The sequence below is a fragment of the Cajanus cajan genome, chromosome 9 (assembly GCF_000230855.2).
Source record: "Cajanus cajan strain Asha chromosome 9, NIPB_CcT2T_4, whole genome shotgun sequence".
Classification (NCBI taxonomy): domain Eukaryota; kingdom Viridiplantae; phylum Streptophyta; class Magnoliopsida; order Fabales; family Fabaceae; genus Cajanus; species Cajanus cajan.
The window spans coordinates 27,099,980-27,124,789 of NC_138525.1; the positions used below are offsets into that span (position 1 = coordinate 27,099,980).

The 24,810-nt window shown below is 30.5% G+C and overlaps 2 protein-coding genes across 2 annotated transcripts; one reads left to right on the forward strand and one right to left on the reverse strand.

Annotated features, from left to right (window-relative positions):
* The first annotated feature begins 292 nt into the window (after positions 1–292).
* LOC109789662 (plasma membrane ATPase 4) lies at positions 293–10,448 on the forward strand. Its single transcript, XM_020348679.3, has 16 exons — positions 293–630; positions 4,719–4,838; positions 4,932–5,168; positions 5,742–6,503; positions 6,612–6,734; positions 6,812–6,916; positions 7,009–7,153; positions 7,244–7,408; positions 7,677–7,915; positions 8,004–8,036; positions 8,137–8,218; positions 8,311–8,471; positions 8,559–8,732; positions 8,958–9,140; positions 9,349–9,530; positions 10,025–10,448. Exons 1-16 carry the CDS (start codon positions 583–585, stop codon positions 10,119–10,121), a joined length of 2,856 nt encoding a protein of 951 aa, XP_020204268.1. The 5' UTR covers positions 293–582; the 3' UTR covers positions 10,122–10,448.
* Positions 10,449–10,759: 311 nt separating this feature from the next.
* LOC109789664 (peroxidase 16) lies at positions 10,760–14,320 on the reverse strand. Its single transcript, XM_020348680.3, has 4 exons — positions 13,943–14,320; positions 13,276–13,473; positions 12,173–12,338; positions 10,760–11,394 (listed from the first exon to the last, which is right to left on the reverse strand). Exons 1-4 carry the CDS (start codon positions 14,150–14,152, stop codon positions 10,988–10,990), a joined length of 981 nt encoding a protein of 326 aa, XP_020204269.1. The 5' UTR covers positions 14,153–14,320; the 3' UTR covers positions 10,760–10,987.
* Between the last annotated feature and the right edge of the window lie 10,490 nt (positions 14,321–24,810).

Sequence of the window (24,810 nt, forward strand, 5' to 3'; positions counted from 1 at the left end):
CAATTTCCTAGAAAACTAAAGCAAAAAGAGTACCATATTGAATGCTAGAAAATATTAAAAGAAATCCTCAAAACAAACAAAAGAAGAAGTGTTAGTGAGTGTGGGACCCATGAGCAGAAACATGAGCCACCCAGGCCTAACCCTTTGTATTCATTGTATGTGAATGTGAGTGGTAAAAGTGTGTACTCCGGTGGCACAAAGCTTTTGTACTCTCAATAGCCACACACACACACATATATATATATATATATATATATATATATATATATATATATATATATATATATATATACACACAAGAGATTAGAGGCCAAAGCTCAAAAAAAGTGAAGAACGGGAGCACCCAGAGAAGTTCACGGCTTCACTTTCACATCAAACCAAAACCCAACCTCAAGCTTCAATCTTTATCCTTCTTCCCCTCTCTGCATTTATTTTCTTTTGGACTTTTCCACTCATGCACCCTCCGATACCCTCTATTTAACCCTCTCTTTTTCCTCCTCCTTCATCTCTCTCCCATAATAATTCACACTCTTCTTCTTCTTCTTCTCCTTCACCTTCTTCTCTCATCATTCATCGTTCATCATGGGTGGCATCAGCCTCGAAGAAATCAAAAACGAGAACGTCGATCTGGTACCTATGCTTCTTCTTCTTCTTCTTCTTTTGGTTAAAGGTTTTTGTTTCGATTTCATTCTTTTTGTTTAAAAGGGTTTTGATTTGATCTCTTAAAATGTTTTTATCAGATCAAACCGGTGTTTTTTCTCTCAAGTTATTTAACTAATTTCTTCATCTTAGTGACGCATGATGAAAAATGTCACGTCAATTAAAATTAATAGAGAGTGAGTTTAACTAATAAAAAAATTTAAAGGAGTAAAGTGAAGCTTAAAATTAAAATAGATGACTTAATCTATTTTAACCATTTTTAAGCATATTATTTCGTTGTTAATTTTAACTTTTGAATACTTTATTGTAGTAGTTCATAAAAATAAAATAAAAAAATATTTTTTTTTTCTGGAAAAACTCACGAGCACTGGATGATACTTTAACTTGCAGTCACGTACCCTTTTTGTTCCTCTTCCAAACCCCAAAAAGAAGAAAAAAGTAAAAATCTTTGGGCATTTTTTTTTATGTGCTGGATATTCTAACAGTGTACTACACGAAGCTTTAAATTCTCCCGACACATTTTTTTGGGTAAAGATTCTCACCACACAATTATGAACTTTTTTTTTCTTCTTAATTTTTGGATATTAACAAATGGTTTTCCAACGCACATGATTTGTTTGGCTAGTATAATTACACAATATTAGTTGTCGATTTTTTTTTTGTATTTGATGATTAAGTCTATTACCCTTTAAATGATCACAAAAAACAATTTTGGGGTGTTTATTTCTTACTATTTTTTAAGAGGAAAAAAGTCATGCACTCAGCCACTCACATGCATTCAACTACAAACCATTCATATACGATAAACTTGTGAAATTTTATCATGATCATGAATTTCATTAATTGATGGTGTAAATTTCTTTTTCATCAATCAATAATGCATGACTATTATTTTTTTTTTTTCTTTTTAATGAACATGTAGAAAATTTTTTATGTTGAAATTTCTTTGAATATAGAGTACATTTTTTAGCAACTACCTACCATACTTAGATAACTTCTACTAAACGTCATTTTGATAATTAAGTGCTTGACCTATTTCGCCGCGTCAATTGAAATCCCCTTTTTTCTGGGTTGTTATCATATCTCATAACTTTTAAAAGAAAATGCATATTTTTATATAATTTTTATTTGGTTAGAGAAAAATAAAATCAAGAAAGAAAAAAAAAATTAACTTCTAAAAGTAAAAAATGCATAATTTTCCTTCTTCGTAAACAATTCAAGTATCAAGTTTTTCTCTCTTAATCCCGTGTTCCTTTCACCTAACCTCTCATTATTGGTTCACAATTAATTATCTAACTAATACTTGTTTTTTTTTTTTTACCACTTTATATTTAAAAGAAAACTTAAGTACAGTTGTGGGATTAGTTTTATTTTTCAATTAGAATTGATTATTCCAATCTTCATTCTTTTATAATAGTTATTTAAGGTTATTTTACACAAATCCACACTAAAAAACGAAATAAATTTTCATTTTTTTTATAAAATATGTTTTCTATTTTTTTTTCTTTTCATTTTTACTTCTTGATAAATGTATATTAGTTGTCTTGAGTAAATTCATTAAAAAATTAAGTGAGATGTAAAAGTATAATTGATAACACAGTAATTAATATTGTCTAGAAACTTGTAAATGACAAATAAATAAAAATAAAAATTTACTAAATTTCAACAAATAATTTTTTTTAGAATGAAGACAGTATTATTTTTCAAACAAAATTAAAATTTTACTTCATATATATATTAAATAGAAATAAATATTATTATTAAGATAAAATTTTAATTCTAATTAAAAAATAGTATTGCACTTAAAGAAATTATACCTAACTATTAACAATAATGTAAAAATACAAGGTTGTTGTGAAGTAGTGATGAAATTTTTGCTTGGACAAAGAAAAGAAAATGATTTCGTCAGATTCCAATAAATCGGCACCGTACGATGATGATTAGTGGCAGAAAAAAACGACTAGAAATAGTTGTTTCTTCACGCACGGCACGATTCTCTCTATTTCGGAACACACGCACGCACGCGCTCATCAAAATTTTATGGATTTTCTTCTTCCGAGGTTGTGTGCTTCGTACGTATGAATCACTTTTCAAGTTTGTAAAATGATTCGTCCAAAAAAAGAATTCTTAAAATGAAAAGATAAGGAAATATTCGACTTTAATTTAAAGTTAATGAAACTAGACTCTTTAATTGGAATTAAGGGTGCAAACATTTGTCTTTTTTGCTTTGTGCATTTTTATTTTTTACTTTATGTTTGATAAATTTTATGTACCGTCTTATTGTTGCAATGAGTGAATTAGATCATGAGAGGTCAAAATAGTTTTTATTTATATGTTTTTAATGTTCATTCACGTAAAAAAATTTCCGAATTGTTTGTATTATTTTTAAGGTAATTATTATTATAGAAGTCAATAAAGTAAATAGTAATTTGTGATTGAATGATTGTAAAAAACCGTGAGTATTTATATTGTTGAATTAATTAAAATGCTATATAGAATTGAATCTAAACTTAATTTCAATCATCAACTTCAGAATTTTGGAAAATTTAATGTTTTGGTTAAAATGATTTATTTTTTTACATTTGTACTTGATATGGATTCTGGTTCTAATAGTTATTCGTTTTTAGACATTGATATTGGTGTTTAATCTTCGTTAAACATTAATTCTTATAGTTTGCAATTATTAAAATATTGGTCGTAAAAGATCTAATCTTAGTAAGTACAAATATAAAAGGTAATACTAAAAATTTTACCTATCTTTATGTTATTATTTCCACTGATCTATTAGAATTTAGATCTAAAATTTAAATCGGATGCGAGTATATATACGATTAATGTTTATTTTATCTTTTTCGTATTTTGTTATGTGTGTTCTAATTTATTTTTCAAGACTTTAAGGCGAATAGGAATAGTATACTCTTTGAGTTTGAAATTCTCAAATTCATCTTGGATCTACTCACCACATGTTTTTCAATATATTTTTAAATTTAACCCAATTAGGAGTTCAATTTTCAACCGGATTCTAAGTTATAGTCTATAGATATAAATTATTTTAAACTCAGAAAAAGTCTTAATTTTTGCAAATAGAATTAACATTTTTTTCTTCTTTTCGGTTGGATAATTTCTCTATTAAAATAATCCATTTTTATCCCTAGAATTTTAATCAAATTCGTTTTAAAATAATAATGGTAATCTTTTTGGATTAAACTTTATATTGGTTTATATTTTTGTTTTCAATGTTTTTTTTAAAGAAAAACTATAATAATTAAGAGTAATGTTACGCAATTAAATTGGGTATATAAAACAATGTATTTCCCAGTTTATGGAATATGATCTTTTTAGATCTATATTTAATTTTATTATTTAACTATAAAATTCCATACAATGGCTACCGAAAATTTTAGTGTAAATTATGTTTAAATAGAAAAAATTAATTGAAAACTTTGAATGTTATAATTAAAGTAGTTAATGAATAGTAAGGTTAATAAAATAAATATACTAGTTAAAACTATTTGTCTAGAGGATAAATCGGTGTAATATTTACTTTAGGTTTAATTATTTGATCCTATATTTGATAAACTTTAACTAAAGTATGTGTACTTAAAAATGTTCTGTTTTAATTTCTATATATATTATTTTTGTTCTTTATTAATTTTTTTGCTATTTATTTCTATAAGAACTTAAAGATAAAGTTAATTAAAAAAGTAATTAAACTTTTATTTAAATGCTCGAGTTTGCTGGTTTTTTCGGAGGAGGGGGAAGGTGACATTAGGAGAACTTCGTTAGCAGCAAGTAGAAACTCAACATCTGAAGGCTTGATTGTTGTAATCGGTTTTCAGTGACATTTTTTAAGAGTAATGAATACCTTAACCACCACCATCATGATGATCGATATCATATCATTGTCATTATCAGTGTTGTTGTTTTCATAATCATTATAAATGGTTTAGTGAAGGAGGACAATGAATGAGTTACATGTAATTTTTATAATTGGTTTATGCATGGTGTTAAGTAGTATTATGAGAAGTAACAAGCATTGAAATGAACCTTGTCCCCAGGAACGCATTCCAATTGAGGAAGTGTTTGAGCAGCTGAAATGTTCAAGAGCAGGTCTAACATCAGAGGAAGGGGCCAACAGGCTCCAAGTCTTTGGACCAAACAAATTGGAAGAGAAAAAGGTATGTTTTCACAAACCCTCCTTGCAGTTTATGGTTATTTTTGCTTCATTAGGGTGCACATAGTTGATGATGTTTTGTTGTGTCATGAAATAGGAGAGCAAGTTTCTGAAGTTCTTGGGTTTTATGTGGAACCCCTTGTCTTGGGTCATGGAAGCTGCTGCTATAATGGCCATTGCTTTGGCAAATGGAGGAGGAAGGCCACCAGATTGGCAGGATTTTGTGGGAATTATTTCTCTGCTTGTCATCAACTCCACAATCAGTTTTATTGAGGAAAACAATGCTGGCAATGCTGCTGCTGCTCTTATGGCTGGTTTAGCTCCCAAGACTAAGGTTTTTTCCTTTATCCACAAACTTATTTATAGAGTTTATTAGCCTATTTGAACAAAAATTAAAAGTTCTTTTGAAAGTTTTTCTACCAAAGAAAGCTCTCTATTTTCAATAGAGAAGCTCTTGTGAGCTTGTATCCGAATAGGCCAAAATACAATTTTCTCCCTAAAAGTTGCAGCTGGTAATGCTTTGATCCTTGAAAGTATCAACTTGCCAATAAGTTTATCACACAAGTTGTCATTTTGTCTACATTTTCATTGTTTGAAGACTAATTTGTGTTGATTAAAACAATACCATCGAGTGCATGGATTAGCTTACAATGATCTAGCTAAACTAGTGGTTTTGAGTTTGAGCCTTAGATATACAATTGCATTAAATACCCAAAGAAAGAATATTTGTAGTTTGTACAAAAAAAGAATTTAGGTGGAAACATTTAGGGATCTTAGCAACAGAAGTTGCCACTTTCAGAGACAAAATTACTACATTAAATCCTTAGTTATGCATACTTCTGCATTTTTTATGGCACCATCATTTGATTATCAATGTTTGTTAAACTTCTGTGGCCTTAAATTTTAGGTACTAAGGGATGGCCGATGGAGTGAACAAGATGCTTCAATTTTAGTACCTGGAGACATAATCAGCATTAAGTTAGGAGATATCATCCCAGCTGATGCTCGTCTTCTTGAGGGTGATCCTTTGAGTGTTGATCAGTCTGCTTTGACCGGAGAATCTCTTCCTGTGACAAAGAGTTCCTCAGATGAAGTATTTTCAGGATCAACGGTTAAGAAGGGTGAGATAGAAGCAGTTGTGATTGCAACTGGGGTGCACACCTTTTTTGGCAAAGCAGCTCATCTGGTTGACAGCACAAACCAAGTTGGACACTTTCAGAAAGTGCTTACAGCGATTGGTAACTTCTGCATTTGCTCAATTGCTGTTGGAATCGCCATCGAGCTCATAGTCATGTACCCGATTCAACATCGCAAGTACAGGGATGGAATTGACAACCTGTTAGTGCTCTTGATTGGAGGAATTCCCATTGCCATGCCAACTGTGTTGTCTGTCACTATGGCTATTGGTTCTCACAGGCTCTCTCAGCAAGGTGCCATCACAAAAAGGATGACTGCTATTGAGGAAATGGCAGGGATGGATGTCCTATGCAGTGACAAAACTGGGACTCTCACTTTGAATAAGTTGAGTGTTGACAGAAACTTGATTGAGGTGTTTGCTAAGGGTGTTGAGAAAGAGTACGTTATCCTTCTAGCAGCCAGAGCTTCCAGAACTGAAAACCAAGATGCCATTGATGCTGCAATTGTTGGGATGCTTGCTGACCCAAAGGAGGTATATATACCAAAATCTAACTCTTTTTGACAAAAGGGATAAATAGAAGGAAAAAAAATTGAATTTGGGGTGTATATAAAATATAATTTTGATGTTCTGATTGATCAGGCACGTAGTGGTATCAGGGAGGTGCATTTCCTTCCATTCAACCCTGTGGACAAGAGGACTGCACTGACATACATTGATTCCGAGGGAAATTGGCATAGAGCTAGCAAAGGGGCTCCTGAGCAGGTAAATATGGGTCTCATTGCCATCTTCTTATTATGTTTTTTGAAGATGACTAAACCAATGTTTTTTTCCTGCTTTAGATAATCACCCTTTGCAACTGCAAAGAGGACGTCAGAAAAAAGGTTCATGCAGTAATTGATAAGTTTGCGGAGCGTGGACTTCGATCTTTAGGTGTTGCAAGACAGGTAAGCAAAGCTGATATCCATGAGTCTTCTTTTCTGTTTTATTGAAATGAATAACATTCTTTTGTTAAAAGCTTATATGATCTGTGCAACAGGAAGTGCCTGAAAAATCAAAAGATAGTCCTGGTGGACCATGGCAATTTGTTGGTCTGCTACCATTGTTTGATCCTCCCAGGCATGACAGTGCTGAAACCATTAGAAGAGCTCTTAACCTTGGTGTGAATGTTAAGATGATTACTGGTAGGATTTGAAGCCATAATTTCTTGTAGCTTGAACTGTGTAATGAAAGCATGTAGCTTTAAAATTGCTTGTGGCTCTGTGATTATGTAGGGGATCAGCTTGCCATTGGAAAGGAAACGGGCCGAAGGCTTGGAATGGGAACAAACATGTACCCTTCATCTGCATTGCTTGGCCAAGACAAGGATGCTTCTATTTCAGCTCTTCCAGTTGATGAGTTGATTGAGAAGGCTGATGGATTTGCAGGAGTATTTCCTGGTATGTCCTTTAGATTTATATGTAAAGACTAATGTGTGTATCATATTTAACTTTTTGAAGTGTTACAATTCACTTCAATGTTTATATGGTAATAGTATTGATGACTAATCATCCATTTCTTTATGCTTTCAAATATTTCAAACATCCTTTACTTTCCATGTCTTCTATGCATGTATTGAAACTGCTATATTTATCATAAGTGTAATGATGTTTCAAATTGAGCAACGCTTCAAATGTTATAATCTTTTTTTCTTGTCTCATATGGTAGAACACAAATATGAAATTGTTAAGAGGCTGCAAGAGAGGAAGCATATATGTGGAATGACAGGAGATGGTGTAAACGATGCCCCTGCATTAAAGAAAGCAGATATTGGAATTGCTGTTGCTGATGCTACAGATGCTGCTAGAAGTGCTTCTGATATTGTCCTCACTGAACCTGGCCTGAGTGTCATTATTAGTGCAGTGCTCACCAGTAGGGCAATTTTCCAGAGGATGAAGAACTATACTGTTAGTTTCGTTGCATTCCTAGTTATATATATGACTTTATTTTAATGTTTGTAGTTGTCTAAACTCAAAAAATTTGATTGTGGAACAGATCTATGCTGTGTCAATCACCATTCGTATTGTGGTAAGTGCTGAAATTGGGCTGATACAAAAAAATGTTAATTTTTTCTATGTACTTATACAGTCGAACTGTATACTAATGTGGGTTATTTTTTATTTTGTAGTTTGGTTTCTTGTTTATTGCATTGATCTGGAAGTTTGATTTTGCACCCTTCATGGTTTTGATTATTGCCATACTAAACGACGGTGAGATAACATTTTCTTGAACTTTTTGTTATTTACTCTTTCCTTTATGCAATAATGTGTACACTGATTTCCTCACACTACCATACACTTAGGCACCATTATGACTATCTCCAAGGATAGGGTGAAACCATCTCCACTGCCTGATAGCTGGAAACTGAGGGAGATATTTGCTACTGGCGTTGTGCTAGGAAGTTACATGGCACTAATGACAGTAGTATTTTTCTGGGCAATGAAAGATACCAACTTCTTCCCGGTACATATTTATACTTCTGTTTACCTCAATATCATCACCAACTAATGGAAATCCTAAGGGCTATGAGCACAACTTTCACTCTTGCAGAACAAATTTGGAGTGAGGTCATTGAGAAATAACCCTGAAGAAATGATGGCAGCCTTATACCTACAAGTCAGTATAATAAGTCAGGCCCTAATCTTTGTCACTAGGTCCCGCAGCTGGTCATTTGTTGAAAGACCTGGTCTTCTCCTACTTGGTGCTTTCTTGATTGCCCAGTTGGTAAGATTGAATCTCCTATTAGCAATGCAGTATATAAAGTTGTTTGTTTTAGTATTTAAATAGCAAAACTTGGTTATATTTAGAGATATGTCATTGTCATTACATTATGCACTTGTTATTCCTCTCCAAAACAACCAAAAAAGTAAAGATCTGCTACCAATAATTGATTATTTAGTGCTCTTGGCTTTCTTTGGTGGTGACAATAATTTGTTGTGTAATTGGCAGGTGGCAACTTTTATAGCAGTATATGCTAACTGGGGCTTTGCAAGAATAAAGGGAATGGGATGGGGTTGGGCTGGTGTGATCTGGCTGTACAGTGTGGTTACCTATATCCCTCTTGATTTACTCAAATTTGCAATCCGCTATATTCTAAGTGGGAAGGCATGGGATAATCTTTTGGAGAACAAGGTAAGTTCTTTTCATTTTCTTATTTAACATTTGTTGCATTCTTAATCTAGAACGGATACATAATAAAAAGGTTTTTGAGAATTTTTCTACTGAAAATAAAGAGTATTTTCTAGAAAAAAAACTGTTAAAAATTATTCTAGACTTGTACCCAGACATGCTCCAGTCCAAAGGTATCTAGATTCATATCATATTCTTCCTCTCATCACAGACTGCCTTCACTACAAAGAAAGATTATGGCAAAGAAGAGAGGGAAGCTCAATGGGCAGCTGCACAGAGGACTCTTCACGGTCTTCAGCCTCCGGAAACTTCCAACCTCTTCAATGACAAGAATAGCTACAGGGAGCTTTCAGAGATTGCAGAGCAAGCCAAGAGACGTGCTGAAGTTGCAAGGTAACCCATTAAGTTATATCACATTGATCTAGTGCTTGAAAAGGTTTAGGAAGTGGCCATTTTAATATGAGAGATGTGAGCATCACATTGTGAGATATACTCTTTTCAGCACAAGGTGAAATCCAGTGAATCCTTCTAAATAATATAGAGTGAAATCCACTATGAGATTCACATGAATTTCACTGCATAATAAAAAGGAAAAAACTTGCATACAATGCCATATCTACAAGTTGTGTTATTCTCTAATCATAATTGAATTTTCAACTTCTTTAATATACACTTACATTTAATGTTATCTTTAATTATGCATGTTACTAAGGTGAAACTCCAATTCTGATTGGATAATAACATCAATAGTAATTTTGTCCTAATAAAAAAATGTGTTTAAAAGAATTTGTGATAGTGTGTTGCTAGCTTTTTTGGATGTATGATACTGAGGGATAATGAATGATATGTATGAAGTTCCTCTAACGATATTTGAAAATGTGTTACAGGCTTAGGGAGCTTCATACTCTGAAGGGACACGTCGAGTCAGTGGTGAAGCTGAAGGGACTTGACATTGACACGATTCAGCAGCACTACACAGTTTAAGGAGCTTGGACAAGCTTCGAGATGAACCGTTTCGGTGCTTTTTTGAAAAAAAAAATCGCATATAATGACGAAGAAGGACTCCAAGACCATGTTCAATCCGTCTTTAAGTTATATAAAAACATGACAGTCCTGTGAAAATTTGAATGGTCTCTGTCACTGTCTCCATCTTTTCTTGGGGATACTATGCTCTTTACGTTCCAAATAACATAATTGGTAGGGTTTACTATCATCTTTTTATCTGGTAGTATTCTAGTGTTATTGCTTACTAAGATCATACTAAAAGATTAATGCAGTGGTGTTGACACCGTTGCTGAATATTTAACTCAATCTAAATCTGTGTTTTCCTTTAACCAGAAAACAAGTTGAGTCTGTCGTCTGAGATGGCTAATCCATTTTCACAGTCGAGGTATTAAGTAGTTTAAGACCATTAAATATTTATGATCTTAACCAATTACTACATGATATATATTTAAGTTTTTTAACTTACAAGAAAAGTTGATTACATATCGTGTAAAGATTAATTAGGAATCATGTGATTTAAAATTACTTAATAATTTTTCACTATAAAGTGTGTTTTTACAATCACAATTGTCATGTTATTGTCGTCCACAATCATAGGTAGATGTGGTTGTAACAAATTAAAAATAAAATAAACGCTTCATTATTTGAATCGAACTAAAACAGTGTCAACTGAAGTCATGCTTAGTCTACATAGATTTTAGAAACTGTTCTAGAATCAAATTCTACTAAAGTGGCTTTCTGTGTATTTTATTATTATCCCCATTCCTGAAGTGGTCTTTCAGATATTATTAAACAAAGAAAATGAAAGAAATATTAGACAATGATCTGAACATAAACAAAGTGGCTCAGTTAATCATTGTGCAATCATGCCTGATTTCACCCTGGTTTCCAGTTTTGATCCCAACCCGTCCAAGCTTTGTTATAGCACTTATAAAAGACTTTTCAAAGGCTGTGTTGTTGGATGCAAATAAGTTCACTATATCTCTTGATCCTTTATGAGTAAACAAAGCTTGATCAGAAGCAAGGAGTCCTCTTCCTTGCTGGAGATTCTTGTAGTATTGGTTATCAAATGTCCTAGGTGTAATAGGGTCCAAGTTAATGGCAATTCTGGGATCCACATCTTTTGGACACACTTGTTGGAGCTGTTTTGCATAAGCAGGATTAAGTGTATGATCAATACTTTTCCTGCTTTTGAAGTTGTAAATGCGTTTGGAGAACTGGCTGCAGTGAGAGAACCCAATAGTATGTGCTCCTGCAATCACTCATTTCAATCTAGATTTAGAGTTTTTGGGGATAAGGAAACCAGATGGTCTAATATTTGACAACTTTATTAAGTGTCTGTTTAGATAAATTTCTCAACAAGTACATATAGGAGAAGGAAATAGAAGGAAAAAATGAAACAAATTCCTTCGTAAGTTAAAATTAGCTTGTGTGTGTTCATATAGCAATTTACAAACTTATTCAGCTAAAAGCGAGTTTCATGTGAAGTGCTTATGTTTGGTAACTTTTATCTTAAAAATAAGTTAGTAATAAAACATGGCATAAAACCTAATGCAAAACTTACACCAGACTTCTCTCTTCTCATAATTGATTTTAGAGTTAAAATCCAGTTTGAGACTTGATGCCAACATAAGACTATGTTGAAAATTGGCTAATTCCACCTTCCCTATTGCAAAACGTAGGTTTGATCCGCCCCAACGTATACCCAAACACAAATTCAAGTTTTGTTAACTTAGGATCTGCTTGGATAAGTTTCTCCGAAAGAACTTATAGGAGAGAAAAATAGAAAAAAAAAATTGAAATAAACCATAAGGTAAAAATAACTTATGCATGAGTTAAAAATAAGATTTTAGATAAGTTAATAGGAAATAATATCTACAAATTAGTTTATGCATAAGTTAATTTTAGCTTATTGAAAAACTCATTTCATTCTTCCTTCTTACTTTTCTCTTCTAGAAGTTCTTCTAGATAAACTTATCAAACAGACCCTTAGATAGCTAACAAGTATTTGGCTCATAGAGAATAAATACCTGATAGAGCAACTAGATCCGTGAGGGTGAGGCCATGTGAAGCAAACATTTGGCTCAGCTGTGTTAGTTTGAATTCAGCATGAGGTAGATGGTGTCTAACACTGGCTTTTGTAGAGATTCTCCCATCTAGCCTTCCCAACTCTACTGCATAAGATGGTCCTCCTGTCTGAAGCAAAGTGAATGTTCATTTGGTATTCAGCTAAATTGTACAAGGAATTAAAATGTTGCATATATTTTCTACATAGCCAAAATAAAATATTCTTATAAATACAAATCTGTTAAACCTTCAAAAAAAAAAATCTAAAAAGGTTTTTTTACTGCATAGTTATGTTTACTTACTTCAGTGGATAATGCCAGTTAAGTATTTGTTTTTGAGCATAACTGTACATCTAATGATAATGGGTACATTTCTTTTAGCTGATAGCATGCATGCCTTTGATGTATGGCTATTATCTCTTATTATGTATTTCACTTAAATAGAATGAAAACATGTAGAAGAACATGGTTATGCAGCAAAAATGAAATTACTCTGTTCTCCCATTTTCATTTTATCTCTTTATCGTTTCTATGATTAACGGTTTTGTTGCTATTGTATGTTTCAACAAAATCAAAAGAAATATGGTACTCTATGGAGGATGCAAGGATCCTAATCTCCTAGTAATACTTCTCTAATTCTACCCAAAACAACAAAACAAAAGTCTTACGCCACTAGGTGAAGTCAGTTATATGGATTACACGACACCATTTAAAATCGGATAAAGACCAAATCTCAAAGAGATATTATCTACTATAAGACCCCTCTAAACAAATTTCTTTGTACTTTTCTTAGTCTCTGACTCCTCCTTTTCAGAGTACTACAAACCATGCTAATTTATTGCCCATAATGGTGCCTTCAGGTATTTATACATGTCCAAATCACCTTAACCGATTTTGTGTCATCTTTTCCTCAATCAATGCTAATTGTTTGAGTTCTCTAATTCTACTACCTTTGTTACTTATTATATAGACAACCAGTGTACTAGGATTGAACATATTTTATAAGTGATACAATTTATGATATTGATTAGAAGCTCTCTTTATTGCAAAGGCTATTGCTTATTTACCAATGTTATCACGTCCCTAGTTGCCATTGCCAATATGTCAGCACATGAAACCTTATTCTGGCAGCCGGGTACACGGTCAACAGCAGCCTTGGCTTTGATCACAGTGTCAAACCCATCACCAGCTAGTGAAAGATTTATAGGATTATCCTTCTCTGATGTGTTGTTTCTTGAAGCTAGCATCACAGAAGCATCACATCCCTGTCCACATGCACCAAAATACATTAAAGTTTACTAGTTTAGTAAACACCTATTGTCAAAGAGGTAATAAATTATTAGTCTAAGTGGTATTAGACTCAATCTTTTTAAATAGGATTTCAAGTTCGAGTTTTGTAAAATTAGAAAAGAAAAGTTCACTAAAAGTGACTAGCAAAGCAATGAGGGATCTTGCCAAAATATTTTGAGGGCACCAAAATGCTTAAATACATATATTTTAAATTATTTATAATATAATACATAAAAATATATACACATTTTAAAAGGAAAAGAAAAAATTTGAGGGACCTTGGCTTCCCCCCTCAACTAAGCTCCACCACTGTAGCTAAACTGGCCAACAGAAATTAATCATTGGCAAACTGTACTAATAACATGGTCAAAAAAAAGAGAGGAAGGGAAGGAGGTGCATGCATAGAAAAAAGAAAAAGAGCTTGTAAGTTATAACTATGCTTACCCTAACAAAACAATCATGGAAGAAGAGCCTAAGCGTAGCAGGAGCTGTCACAAAAGTCTGCTGAAGTTTTATCTCAACTGCACTGCGTACAATTGATTCAACATTTGGACATGTGCTTCTGTAATAGTCAACTCGAAGTTGAGCATGACAACCAGCTATTAGCAACATAAGAAGCATGCTAGCAAGGAAAATGAAACTCTGGGGACTCATATTCACTCTCTGGTGGTTCTACGTTCTAGTGTATGAAATATACATTTTGTCTAGTGATTGCATCCTTAAATAGTCAAAGGAGAAATAAACTGAAATAAATATTGTTGGAGATGCCACTTCAGTTAATGAGATGGTCATAGTGTACAAAAATAAGACAATTCTCACCTTAAAAATCAGTTTTATAAGATTGAATTAGTTTCAAATTCACTTTCCTAAAAGGATATCAGAAAACATCAACATGAGATAATCTAGTGATAACTTATAAGACCAAATTATGGTATAAATATTTTTTTTATTTGAGGAATCCAAGTGTGTTAAATTTGAAAGAAACAGAACACGAACTACACACCAAGATGAAACGCTTTTGGAAAAGTGTTGAGTATCTTTAGAATATCTGACGAAGCACTCACTGTATTGCTCACATTAATTTGTGTGAAGAGGTTGCAATGGAAGCTCTAGGAGTGGTGAAACAACTTATTTATTAAAAGTGCACCTTAGTTTATAACAAAAAGTAAGTTGGTCCCTCACACATATGAGTTCTTTTCTATATTTTACTTCTTATAGTTGGATTCCTGCAAGAAGTGAGATGGTAGCTGTATACACACAAACCGCAACTAACATTACAAATGTGTAATTTGGCCAATGTTTTACGTAAGTGCTTTTATATTGTTCTTTTCTACTGTATAGAGCATATGATAGCCACTTTGATTATTAACTTTATAGCAATTCCTACATGCAATACTGACTCAGAATGAATGTTAGAATGACACGTGTCCTCCACCATGTTTCCTATTCTAATTGTTTTCACATACTCAGAGGAAAGAAACACGCCCACGTTTTGCTCCTTCTGTTTCAAACGTTACCTTGCTAATATGTAGTTTAGCTTGTGCACTGTGTGCATAATTTATTAGGAACTTAATATTGATACAGATTTTTTATTTTATCAGTAGGACTTACGAATTGCGATAATATGATTCGAATTTAGAATCCTGGTTATTATCTAGCTACTTATTATCTGGTTGATCCAAGTGATTATTCCATATTGATAGAGTATATTATCTGAGGAAGAATTTTCTTTTATTTTAAGAATTTAATTTTAACATGTTGTGATATAAAGAAGCTCTGTAATATAAGTTTATAAGAGTTAAATTTATATGGGTGTATTTGGATAAATTTGTTTATAAACACTTAACATAAAATAATTAGAAGAAAAAATAATTAAATTTTTTCATAAAGTAAAATTAACTTATATATAACTTGAATTTTTTTAATACATTTATTCATGCTCAATGTTATTAAGTTTGATGTATGGATAAATGATAGATATTTTTTTTAAAAAAAAATCAAGCGTAGCTCTAGTACTATTTAGAAAATCTTATTATAACCCTATTTCAATTTTATAAAATTAATTTTTCTTTTTTTTCAAAAACTTTTATTTTACACATATGATACAATCATTACTTGCATTGTTTGAACTCGCTTTCACTTGAGCATCAAAATATCTTTAATTTACCATTTAGATCATTGGAATCGTCGTGCTTATTTGCTCGTTAGTATAGTTTTATTAGTGTTTAATAAGTTCAATAGCTCATATATTGTGAAATTAATTAAATATCATAACAACACATTTATAGATAACATTGCTTGGGGTGTAAGCGGGTTAGGTTGAGTTGGATTTAAATGGATTCGTTACAGACTCTATCAAAATTTAACAAGTTTAGGATCAAAATTTCAATATTTTAAAATAGATGTAAATTATTTGATATATTATTATGAATACAATATTATCAACCTATAAAATAAATAATAATACAAATTAAATTTCAAAATAAATTTGTTAATTTGTTACATTATTATCAACTTAAAAAATCAACATTAATTAATATAAAATAAAATTTAAAATAAAGTCATATTATTACAATACTATTAACCTAAAAATACAAAAGTCGTTACTAAATAATGATTGTTAGGGTTATTTTATGGTATTTGTATGAAGGGATATTTTATAAAGGTTATAATTTTGTTAGTTTTATAAAATTATTTCACACGCAACTCCACAATGATGAAATATTATCTACTTTGGACTTAAGTTCTCACGATTTTGCTTTTGATTATCACCAACAATCCTTCCTTAAACAAAAGACCTAACCTTTTATGCAACTTTGAGGAATTCAAATCCAATTTGCAGCTCTAATACCAGAGTTAGGGTTATTTTTATAGTATTTGTTTGAGGAGATATTTATATTAAGAGGAGGGGTTATAATTTTGTTATTTTTTATAAAGTTATTTCACACACAACTTCACAATGATGAAATATTGTCTGTTTTGGATCTAAACCTTTACGATTTCATTTTTAGTTATCATTCAAATGGTCTTTTCATCATTGAAATATGTGTGTACTTTATAAGTTGTTATTTCTCTTCTCATTTTATCAATATAAGACCTTGTTCATATCCCAACAAGGATCACAATAAATATTGTCCTAAATAAAAGATCATTCAAATATTATTATTATAATTATTATTATTATTATTATTATATATGATCGAATTGAATCGGATGACGAGTCAAAACTATTATTATATATGACTGGATTGAGTCAGATGACGAGTCAAAACATAGAAAATCCATTATCGAACATGTATAATGTCAAGTTTTAATCGAATTACATTAAATTTGACCTAACATTAAAAAAATCTAACTCAAACTTATTAAATCAATTTGGATCCATGCATTACTCGTAGATATTTATACCCTGCGAAAGATTTCTACACAAATTAAATTATTACTTTTAAATACACAAAGATAAATGGGTGTAAAACTGCTGCGCAGACCACTATCACAGGTTGGCCTTGTTTTTATTAGAGAAACACCACTAATCGAAAAAAGGCCACTATCGCAGGTTGCGCTTTTGTATTTTTTGTATTTTTATTTATTTTATTTTTTTATAATTTGCTCCAGATGATTAAAATATCTGTTTCTTTATCTGGAGTTATAGATTCCAAATGATTAAAGATCGAATAAAGATTTTTTCAAAGGATTTTAAGGAGTTTTCCAGAGGCAAGCAGGAGATAGATTTCAACCGAGCAGAGGAAGCAAAAGAAATGAGTTGAAAGTTCTGTTTAATTATGCGGAGGGCAATACTTGATTCATGAGAATAACAAAATGATTTTAAAAATTAATTTAGTTTAATATCTTTCTAATTTTGAATTTAAAAGCAAAGTAACTTAGACATCAAATATACTAAACATATTTTAAATTAATTTTCTTGTCTCTTCTAATATTATAATAAAAGGAAGCTAAAATTAGATGAATATTTTTTTTCTATTGTAATCTCTCTGTCTAAAAATTGAATCAAATAAAAAGAAAATAAAAATTCATATCCTTTTTTCCCTTTCTCTCCCCCCATTATTTTCCTCCAAACAAATAATATTTTTTTATTATTAATTATTAGATTTTTTAAACTAAATTACACTTTAAAAAATTACTTAATTTAGTTAAGAACATTAAATTTATCAATAATTTAAAATATTTTTTCAAAACTACCTTTAGCATTTTTAAATTAATCTTCTCTCTTCTTTACCAAAAAAAAAATTAATCTTCTCTCTTTTTACTTAATAATTTTTCATATAATTAACTAATGTTTGGAAGAAAGATATTTAAATGTCTATTTATCTTCTCTAATCCTCATAAGAGAAAGAGAATTTTTATCCGATTAATACAATTGATAATCAGAAGAAAATCTTATATAAAAAGAGAGAGAGAAAAAAAAGTGAAAAAGATATAATTGATATCATATCAATAATTTGTTTCCCAATTTTATATATTTTCTTAAATATTTTTCGTTAAATTAAATTTTTGCTCTACCTATAATATCATATCCATATTTTTGGTTTCTTAGTTTTTAATTTTGTTTTAGTCCTTCAATTCAATAATTTTGGTCCCTTCACTATATTTTCATCCATTAATAGTTAAGATTGTAAAGTTTTTTATTATCTACCTAGATAAATGGTATAGTAATTAATATTTAATAATATTTAGACTAAATTACACTTTTAATTCTTGTTTTTATTTCAGTTTTTCACTTAAATGAGATAAAATGAGAATTAAAAGTGAAATTTAATTTAAATATTAATTATATATATGTAGATAGATAGATAGATAGATAGATAGATAGATATAAGTTGGTTCAAAAAATACCGGTATAACTTTTATTAAATATCATATTGTTCTATAACTTTATTTTAAATGTGAATTTAATAAATCCAACCGCTAGATTGAAAGTTCTTTATTCTTATATCATATATACAAAATTTTATATTAATCCTATATGATTTGATACTTCATTTTTATAAAATAAAATTAACGTAATATATACATTTCAAAATATAATAAAATATGAACACTTTGATTACCTTCAAGATGTTGTTCAATTTTAACAAATTTTGATATAAACATATAAAGTGATATGAAGTTATAATTCAATGGTTGAATTTATAAAATTCACATTTAATATAAAGTTATTGAACAGTGTAATACTTAATAAAAGTTACACCTGTTATAACGAAATATTTCATTTTAGTTTCAATTATTATTTTTTTTAAAAAAAGCCTATTTTTATTTTTATTTTTATTAGTCATATCATCAATTTTTTTTACCATCATATATTGACGTACGAAGTTTAATTATTTGAGTTCAGTCTCCACTAACATATAGTAGTCATGACTTAAAACATATAAAAATTAAAAAAAAAAAATAGTGATCAAGATGAAAAAATAAATGGATCATCAAAATGCAGATACCTTATATTATTGGAATTAAAAAGTTATGTAAGCTTTCTTTAATTTAGGAAAAGAACATGAACTATTAACAAATAACAATTCGATTGTTCATGGCATCAACTATTAATTTATGATACACGGCACCATAGTGGTTTTGAGAGTTGATTGTTCATGGCATGTATAATCACCTCGAAGTAGCTCAAGAAAAATGCTAGTTAAGTCATAATTCAAACTAATGACATTATGTTAATTATTGCATTTATGATTTATCATTTATTCCCATTATGATATGATAGAAACTAATTGTTGGATGCAAAAACCCAACATTAAGATATCAACTAGGGCATTGACATAGCTAGTGAGATCAACTTCATCTTATGCATGGATTAGGTGGTGATTGAACTTGATTAGGTGGGTTTTTTTTTATTTTATTAAAAAAAATTAGATGAGTTAAATTTAGAGACTTGTTGAATCAAAACAGGTCTCAAGATTCTATAAACTTTTATAGAAAAATCGACAAAGTACTTATATCGACAATAAGAATTGAATTTTTCAAATTCTTTTATAAATTCGGTTTTTACTAACTATATCAACCTTTGTCGATTATACTAGGGTAATATGGAATGATGATTTTCTACTCACGAGTGAATTGACCAAGCTAGCATGGTGATTCGAGTTCTGCGTATATATAAGTAACAGTTACCTATCCGCAAAAATATTAATTCTTGGACCGTGATTTTTCATTTCACTGAGTTTTTTCTTTCTTTAATTCATGCACATGATAACCTATTTATTTGATTTCCCTCACAACAATACCGTAGAAATACCTCATCTAAACATTTGAAAAGGCTTATGGATAGACTTGATTAATGAAAATAAAAGGATCCACTTAATACCACTATAAGAAAATTGTATGTAGTGACACAATAAATGTTATTAAAAGGTACTTTTATTCATACACTAAATACAATATATGTTGGTATATTATTAAAAAATATTGATATAAGCTATAGTGACATATAAAATATGTTGTTAAATCACATTCAAAATCAACACTTAAATTGTGTATAGTTATATGTCAAATAGATATATACTCACATATATTGTACCTCTAGTGACATTTTTTGTATGTAATATTTTTTGTAATATACAAAAATAATATTCCAAAGGTAACAAAAACTTGTTTATGTTAAGCATTGCCATGAGCGTGAAAAGTTTAAGTCAACAAAAAATTGATAACTAAGACCACAACACTCCAATTATATCAAAGCTTAAGAGAAATACAAGGGGATAACCCCATAGCCATACTCTATTATATTAGCTATTAGACCATAATTATGTATTCTGCATCCAAACGTATCTCTAAAAAACAGAAAACTGTGGCTAGAAATTATTACTTGATCCAAGATAACCAATATTTATATCAATAAAGTCTAGCATACTTGGTTGATAGATTAAGTTCCTTAAACATATTGACAAAAGTTCAATTTTTTTTATTGTACATATAAAAAAGATTTTGTTGAGAGAGATAAAATTTAAGTAATTTCTTAGCTTTGATATTTTTAGTGGCAACTAGTTTTTATGTGATATGTAACTGAATTTTATTAATTTTATGTCATTTGAAGATTATATGAAACAACTATAGTCGTGTAATAGTTTTTCTAAGTTAAGAAACAAGTAAAAATTATTAAGAAACATTATTTTACAACAAAATTGCTCTCAAAGAACATTTTTCTAGATCAAACACCTTATTTGGCCCAATACTGAAGTTTAGGCCCGATAACTATTATATCCATCTACTTCTAAAGCTTCGAAAATTATGAGACACCAAATCCACCATTTCGTACACTATTGCAAACCCAAACAATCTCTGACTCTTTATACATCTACTTGAGTGTTTGAATGTGTCACGTTTTTGGTAGGGAAATTCTAGTGTAGAACTAACAGCATGTCATTGGAGTCACCCTTATATTGCTCAAATAATTTGTTTTTGTAGAGGAATACGAAAATCATTAGTAGAACTTTCATGATATATGGATGAATGGATGGTTATGGGCTCATGGCAATGCCCATAAACTAAAATAGCCACACATGCGAGCATACAGAATCAATAACAAAATGGAGAAAGGAAGAAGAGTTCTATGAGCTAAACAAAGGAAATACATGAAAGGAAAAATGAGCAAAGATAGAGACAAACACGGGCCACAATTGAAGAAATTTTTTCAACAACAAACACTCTCTATAGACAACTAAATAATCACATTGTTAGGACATGTTTCCGAAAATGAAATAAGTGTTTTTATAAATTAAAATTAGTTTCTTCAACAAGTTAAAAGTTACCTTTTAAAAAAGTTTACATCAAAGAGATTTTATAAATTTTCGTATGCATAAAATAATTTTTTTTCTTATTTTCTACTCTTAGAATTACTTATGAATAAATTTATCTAAAAATGTGTTTAAACCTATCAATTTGGGGTCATCCCAATGATTTAGTTCGCAAATAAGATAAGGTTGAGTCTTAAAAAGAATAATCTAAATAGAATCATACTATTTTGGTCTAATTCACTAAGCTTGATAGACCAAATAGGCTCAAGTCGGGCTAACCCAAAATCTTATGTGTTGACATGTTAAATTAAGAAGTGAAATAATTTAAACTATCATGAATCTATAAATTTGCAATGAATTATAAATAATAGAACAAAATAAAATATAATAATAGTAATACTCTTCACTTTTTTGTGTTTACTTACAAAGTTGTGATTACAAACTTAAAGTTAGAGTTAGTCATTGTAAGAGTTTCGCTACTCTCATTGTTCCCTTGATAACTTGACTCCATGACCCATCATCTCTTTATCAAAATGTGCCCTTCAGAAGGTGAACCTTTTGAGTGTTCAAAACTTAGTTTTCTTGAGAGACTATCTTCTAAGCAGTTTAAAGTAATAACAAATTATGCAGTAGAGGTATGTAAAGCAATAACAAAACTACAACAAGTAAGGAAATAGAGTTAGAGAGACTACACACTGAGTTTTTATAATGGTTCACCCCAAATTGGACTACATCCAATCCTCACATAACCTTTTGAGATTTTTCACCATACACAATCACTGTTGTTCAACTTACACCTTTAGTAACCTGTTGATATAGATTCCTCACTACATAGCCATCTGCTACTAGTGATTTCCACTAAGCCATCTATCGCGGTTTCCCCCTCAACAACATATTGAGTAACTCAACCTCATAGCTACCTACTATGAGATCTTGGAACCACCTAGTTAACTACATTTCTCTCCTTCCTACACCTTTACAACTTAGATCTAGGTAAGGAAGGCTTTTATAGAAAATGGGTTTGGATATCCTATCACTCAATTATGGTTATAATAGGTTCTCCTAATTGGAGCTTGTGGAAGAAAGTATGTAAAAGATTTTAATGATGCCAAAACAATTGTAGAAAACAAGAAGTCAAGTTAAAGCAAGGTGATCAAGAAGCAAAAATCTCAATGTATTTTCGATAAGTCTTGTCAACCTACCTTTATATGTAAAAAGAAATCTTTAGAAATATTACATAAGGTTCTTGGCCATTTAAAATAAAGAATTTCAAAGAAAACCCAAATATAATTTTTTAAATATGGTTTTGAAAATAGAAGTTTTTTTATATCTTAAGTTTTAACAGTCTGGTAATCGATTACCAGTACATGTAATCGATTACCAGAAGATGAAACTCATATGTTCAAAATTTACTTATTAAAATGTGCTCTGGTAATCGATTACCCATTCCCTGTAATCGATTACCAGAAGATAAAACTTCAAAATTTGAATTTAAATTTTACAACGTTCCAAACTGTTTGAAATTAAACTGTTGTAATCGATTACCAATTACTGTAATCGATTACCAGAGCCTATTTTCTGAAAAATTTTAGAAAGTCACAACTCTTCATGAAAATTCATGACCTATGAAACAATCATCTATAAATACCAATAATTTTTCAGAAAAAGGTTACGAACTCAATTGTGAAAAATTATCTTTACAATCACTTGGCCAAAATCATTTGCAAATATTATCTAAAGAGTTCTACTAGATCAACAAAGTGTAAAATCCACTCTTCAAAGAGAGTTGTTCTACTTCATTCATCTCATCTATTGATCTGTAAAGGAGAAAGTGTTGTTCTCCTTGGTGGTATGTGATTCTCAACACGAAAGGGAATTCCTAGGTGTTGGAGAATTTAAGTCTTGTAAAAGTTACAAGCATAGTGAAAAATCTCAAGTGGGAGACTTGAGGACTGGATGTAGGCAAGGTTGGCCGAACCAGTATAAAATCAAGTTTGCAATTCTCTTTCCCTATACTTTTAATTTTGTTGTGAAGTTTTTGCATCATTACATACAATTTGTTTATGATATTGATTTTAAAAGAAAGAAGTTTAAAAAACTTATAAAGAGAAGAAAAATTAGATAACTTAATTCACCCCCCTCTTAAGTTACACGAGGCTATTTGACTAATAGAGCTTCCACTAAGGAAGATTCACACTTCGTTTTTTCTATTACAAGAATGATTACAAATGTAGAAGCGAAGTTCTTTGCAAAAATAGAGTATGAAGCAAGGATTACAGTTTGAAAATTTTGTGTGTTGATTATTCTCTTTGATCTTGCTTGCTTTAGAAATGCAGCCTTGGTCTCCTTTTTATAGCCTTAGGGCTTGCTTATTTTTTAAGCAGTGTTGACATCAACTTGTACTTTCATTTTGGTGTTGTCAATAATTCCCTTAGAAATTGTTATCTTCCAAGATACCTTCTGAGCTTCTTTCTAAGTATCCTTCTAAGCAACCTTCTCTTCAAATCTTCTAAGCAGAGTTTCAGTACTAGTCTTCTAAGAAGTTGAGTTTTAACTAAAGCTTCCTGATGAATGATTCAAAGAGATTGACCTCTAAACCGAGTCTTCAAGATATCTTCCTTGAGAGAAAATGTTTATCTTGAACTCCTTTGATCAACAACCATTGTATGCTATGAACCAGCTACAACCATGGTGTTATTTATCAACTCAAGTAGCTTAGTTGCTTTTTGTTGGTGCTTATGAGCTTAAATACTTGTTAAGCTTCTAAGTACTTAACAAAGTAAATCTAAAACACTTGAACAAATTTTTTAGTACTCCATATGAGAACTCTTTATAGTTAAAACTTGAAACTAAGAGTTTGTCATTATTAAAGTATACATTAAGGCAGGATCCTACAATCTCTCTCTTTTCGATAATGGCAAAACTTAGTTGCAAAGTTTCGAAAGATTTTATACCTATTCTACATTTTTCAGTTTATTCCAAGTTCATCAAAATTTATTTCACATGTTCTACATTACTCAAGTTAATCATGTTACATAGATTGATTATAATTAAGTCTAAGTAGAATACAATCACTCACTTTACTTATCATTCATATTGGTTTTCAAATTCATTACTTTCCACTCAGATTTATTTTCAAACTCTCCCTTAATATAGCAATTCATGTACTGATATGCTCCCCCTCAATATATGCATTTTCCAATTGCAACTACACTTAACATAATATGCATATACCATCCACATAGATAATCAGTTAACTTTAAAAACTGATATTAAAGCAACCATCAAAAGCAAAAAATACTAAAATAACCATAAACACCATATATTTAGCAAAATATGATATGGGTTCATGATGCAGTAACAACAAAAATTGCACACAAAATGAAACTAAACAATTGTCAATATTACAGTCATCCCAAGTAACTTGAATTAAATTAATGAATTTGTCCTGAAAAATAAATCTAAAACTCCTAAAATCCCTAAGTTCTCCCCTATTTTGACATTATAAAAAAAATCGTTATATAGTCTCGAAAGGGGAGATGTTCTTTGAAG

What these genes read in the sequence shown, in the direction of transcription:
- LOC109789662 (XM_020348679.3), top strand. Translation starts at nt 583, where the DNA reads ATGGGTGGCATCAGCCTCGAAGAAATCAAAAACGAGAACGTCGATCTG. An exon ending in ACAAATTGGAAGAGAAAAAG is followed by an intron (nt 4,839 to 4,931) that starts GTATGTTTTCAC and finishes GTCATGAAATAG; the next exon opens with GAGAGCAAGTTTCTGAAGTT. An exon ending in AAGATACCAACTTCTTCCCG is followed by an intron (nt 8,472 to 8,558) that starts GTACATATTTAT and finishes TCACTCTTGCAG; the next exon opens with AACAAATTTGGAGTGAGGTC.
- LOC109789664 (XM_020348680.3), bottom strand. Translation starts at nt 14,152, where the DNA reads ATGAGTCCCCAGAGTTTCATTTTCCTTGCTAGCATGCTTCTTATGTTG. An exon ending in TCCATGATTGTTTTGTTAGG is followed by an intron (nt 13,474 to 13,942) that starts GTAAGCATAGTT and finishes GCATGTGGACAG; the next exon opens with GGATGTGATGCTTCTGTGAT. An exon ending in GGATCTAGTTGCTCTATCAG is followed by an intron (nt 11,395 to 12,172) that starts GTATTTATTCTC and finishes GAGTGATTGCAG; the next exon opens with GAGCACATACTATTGGGTTC.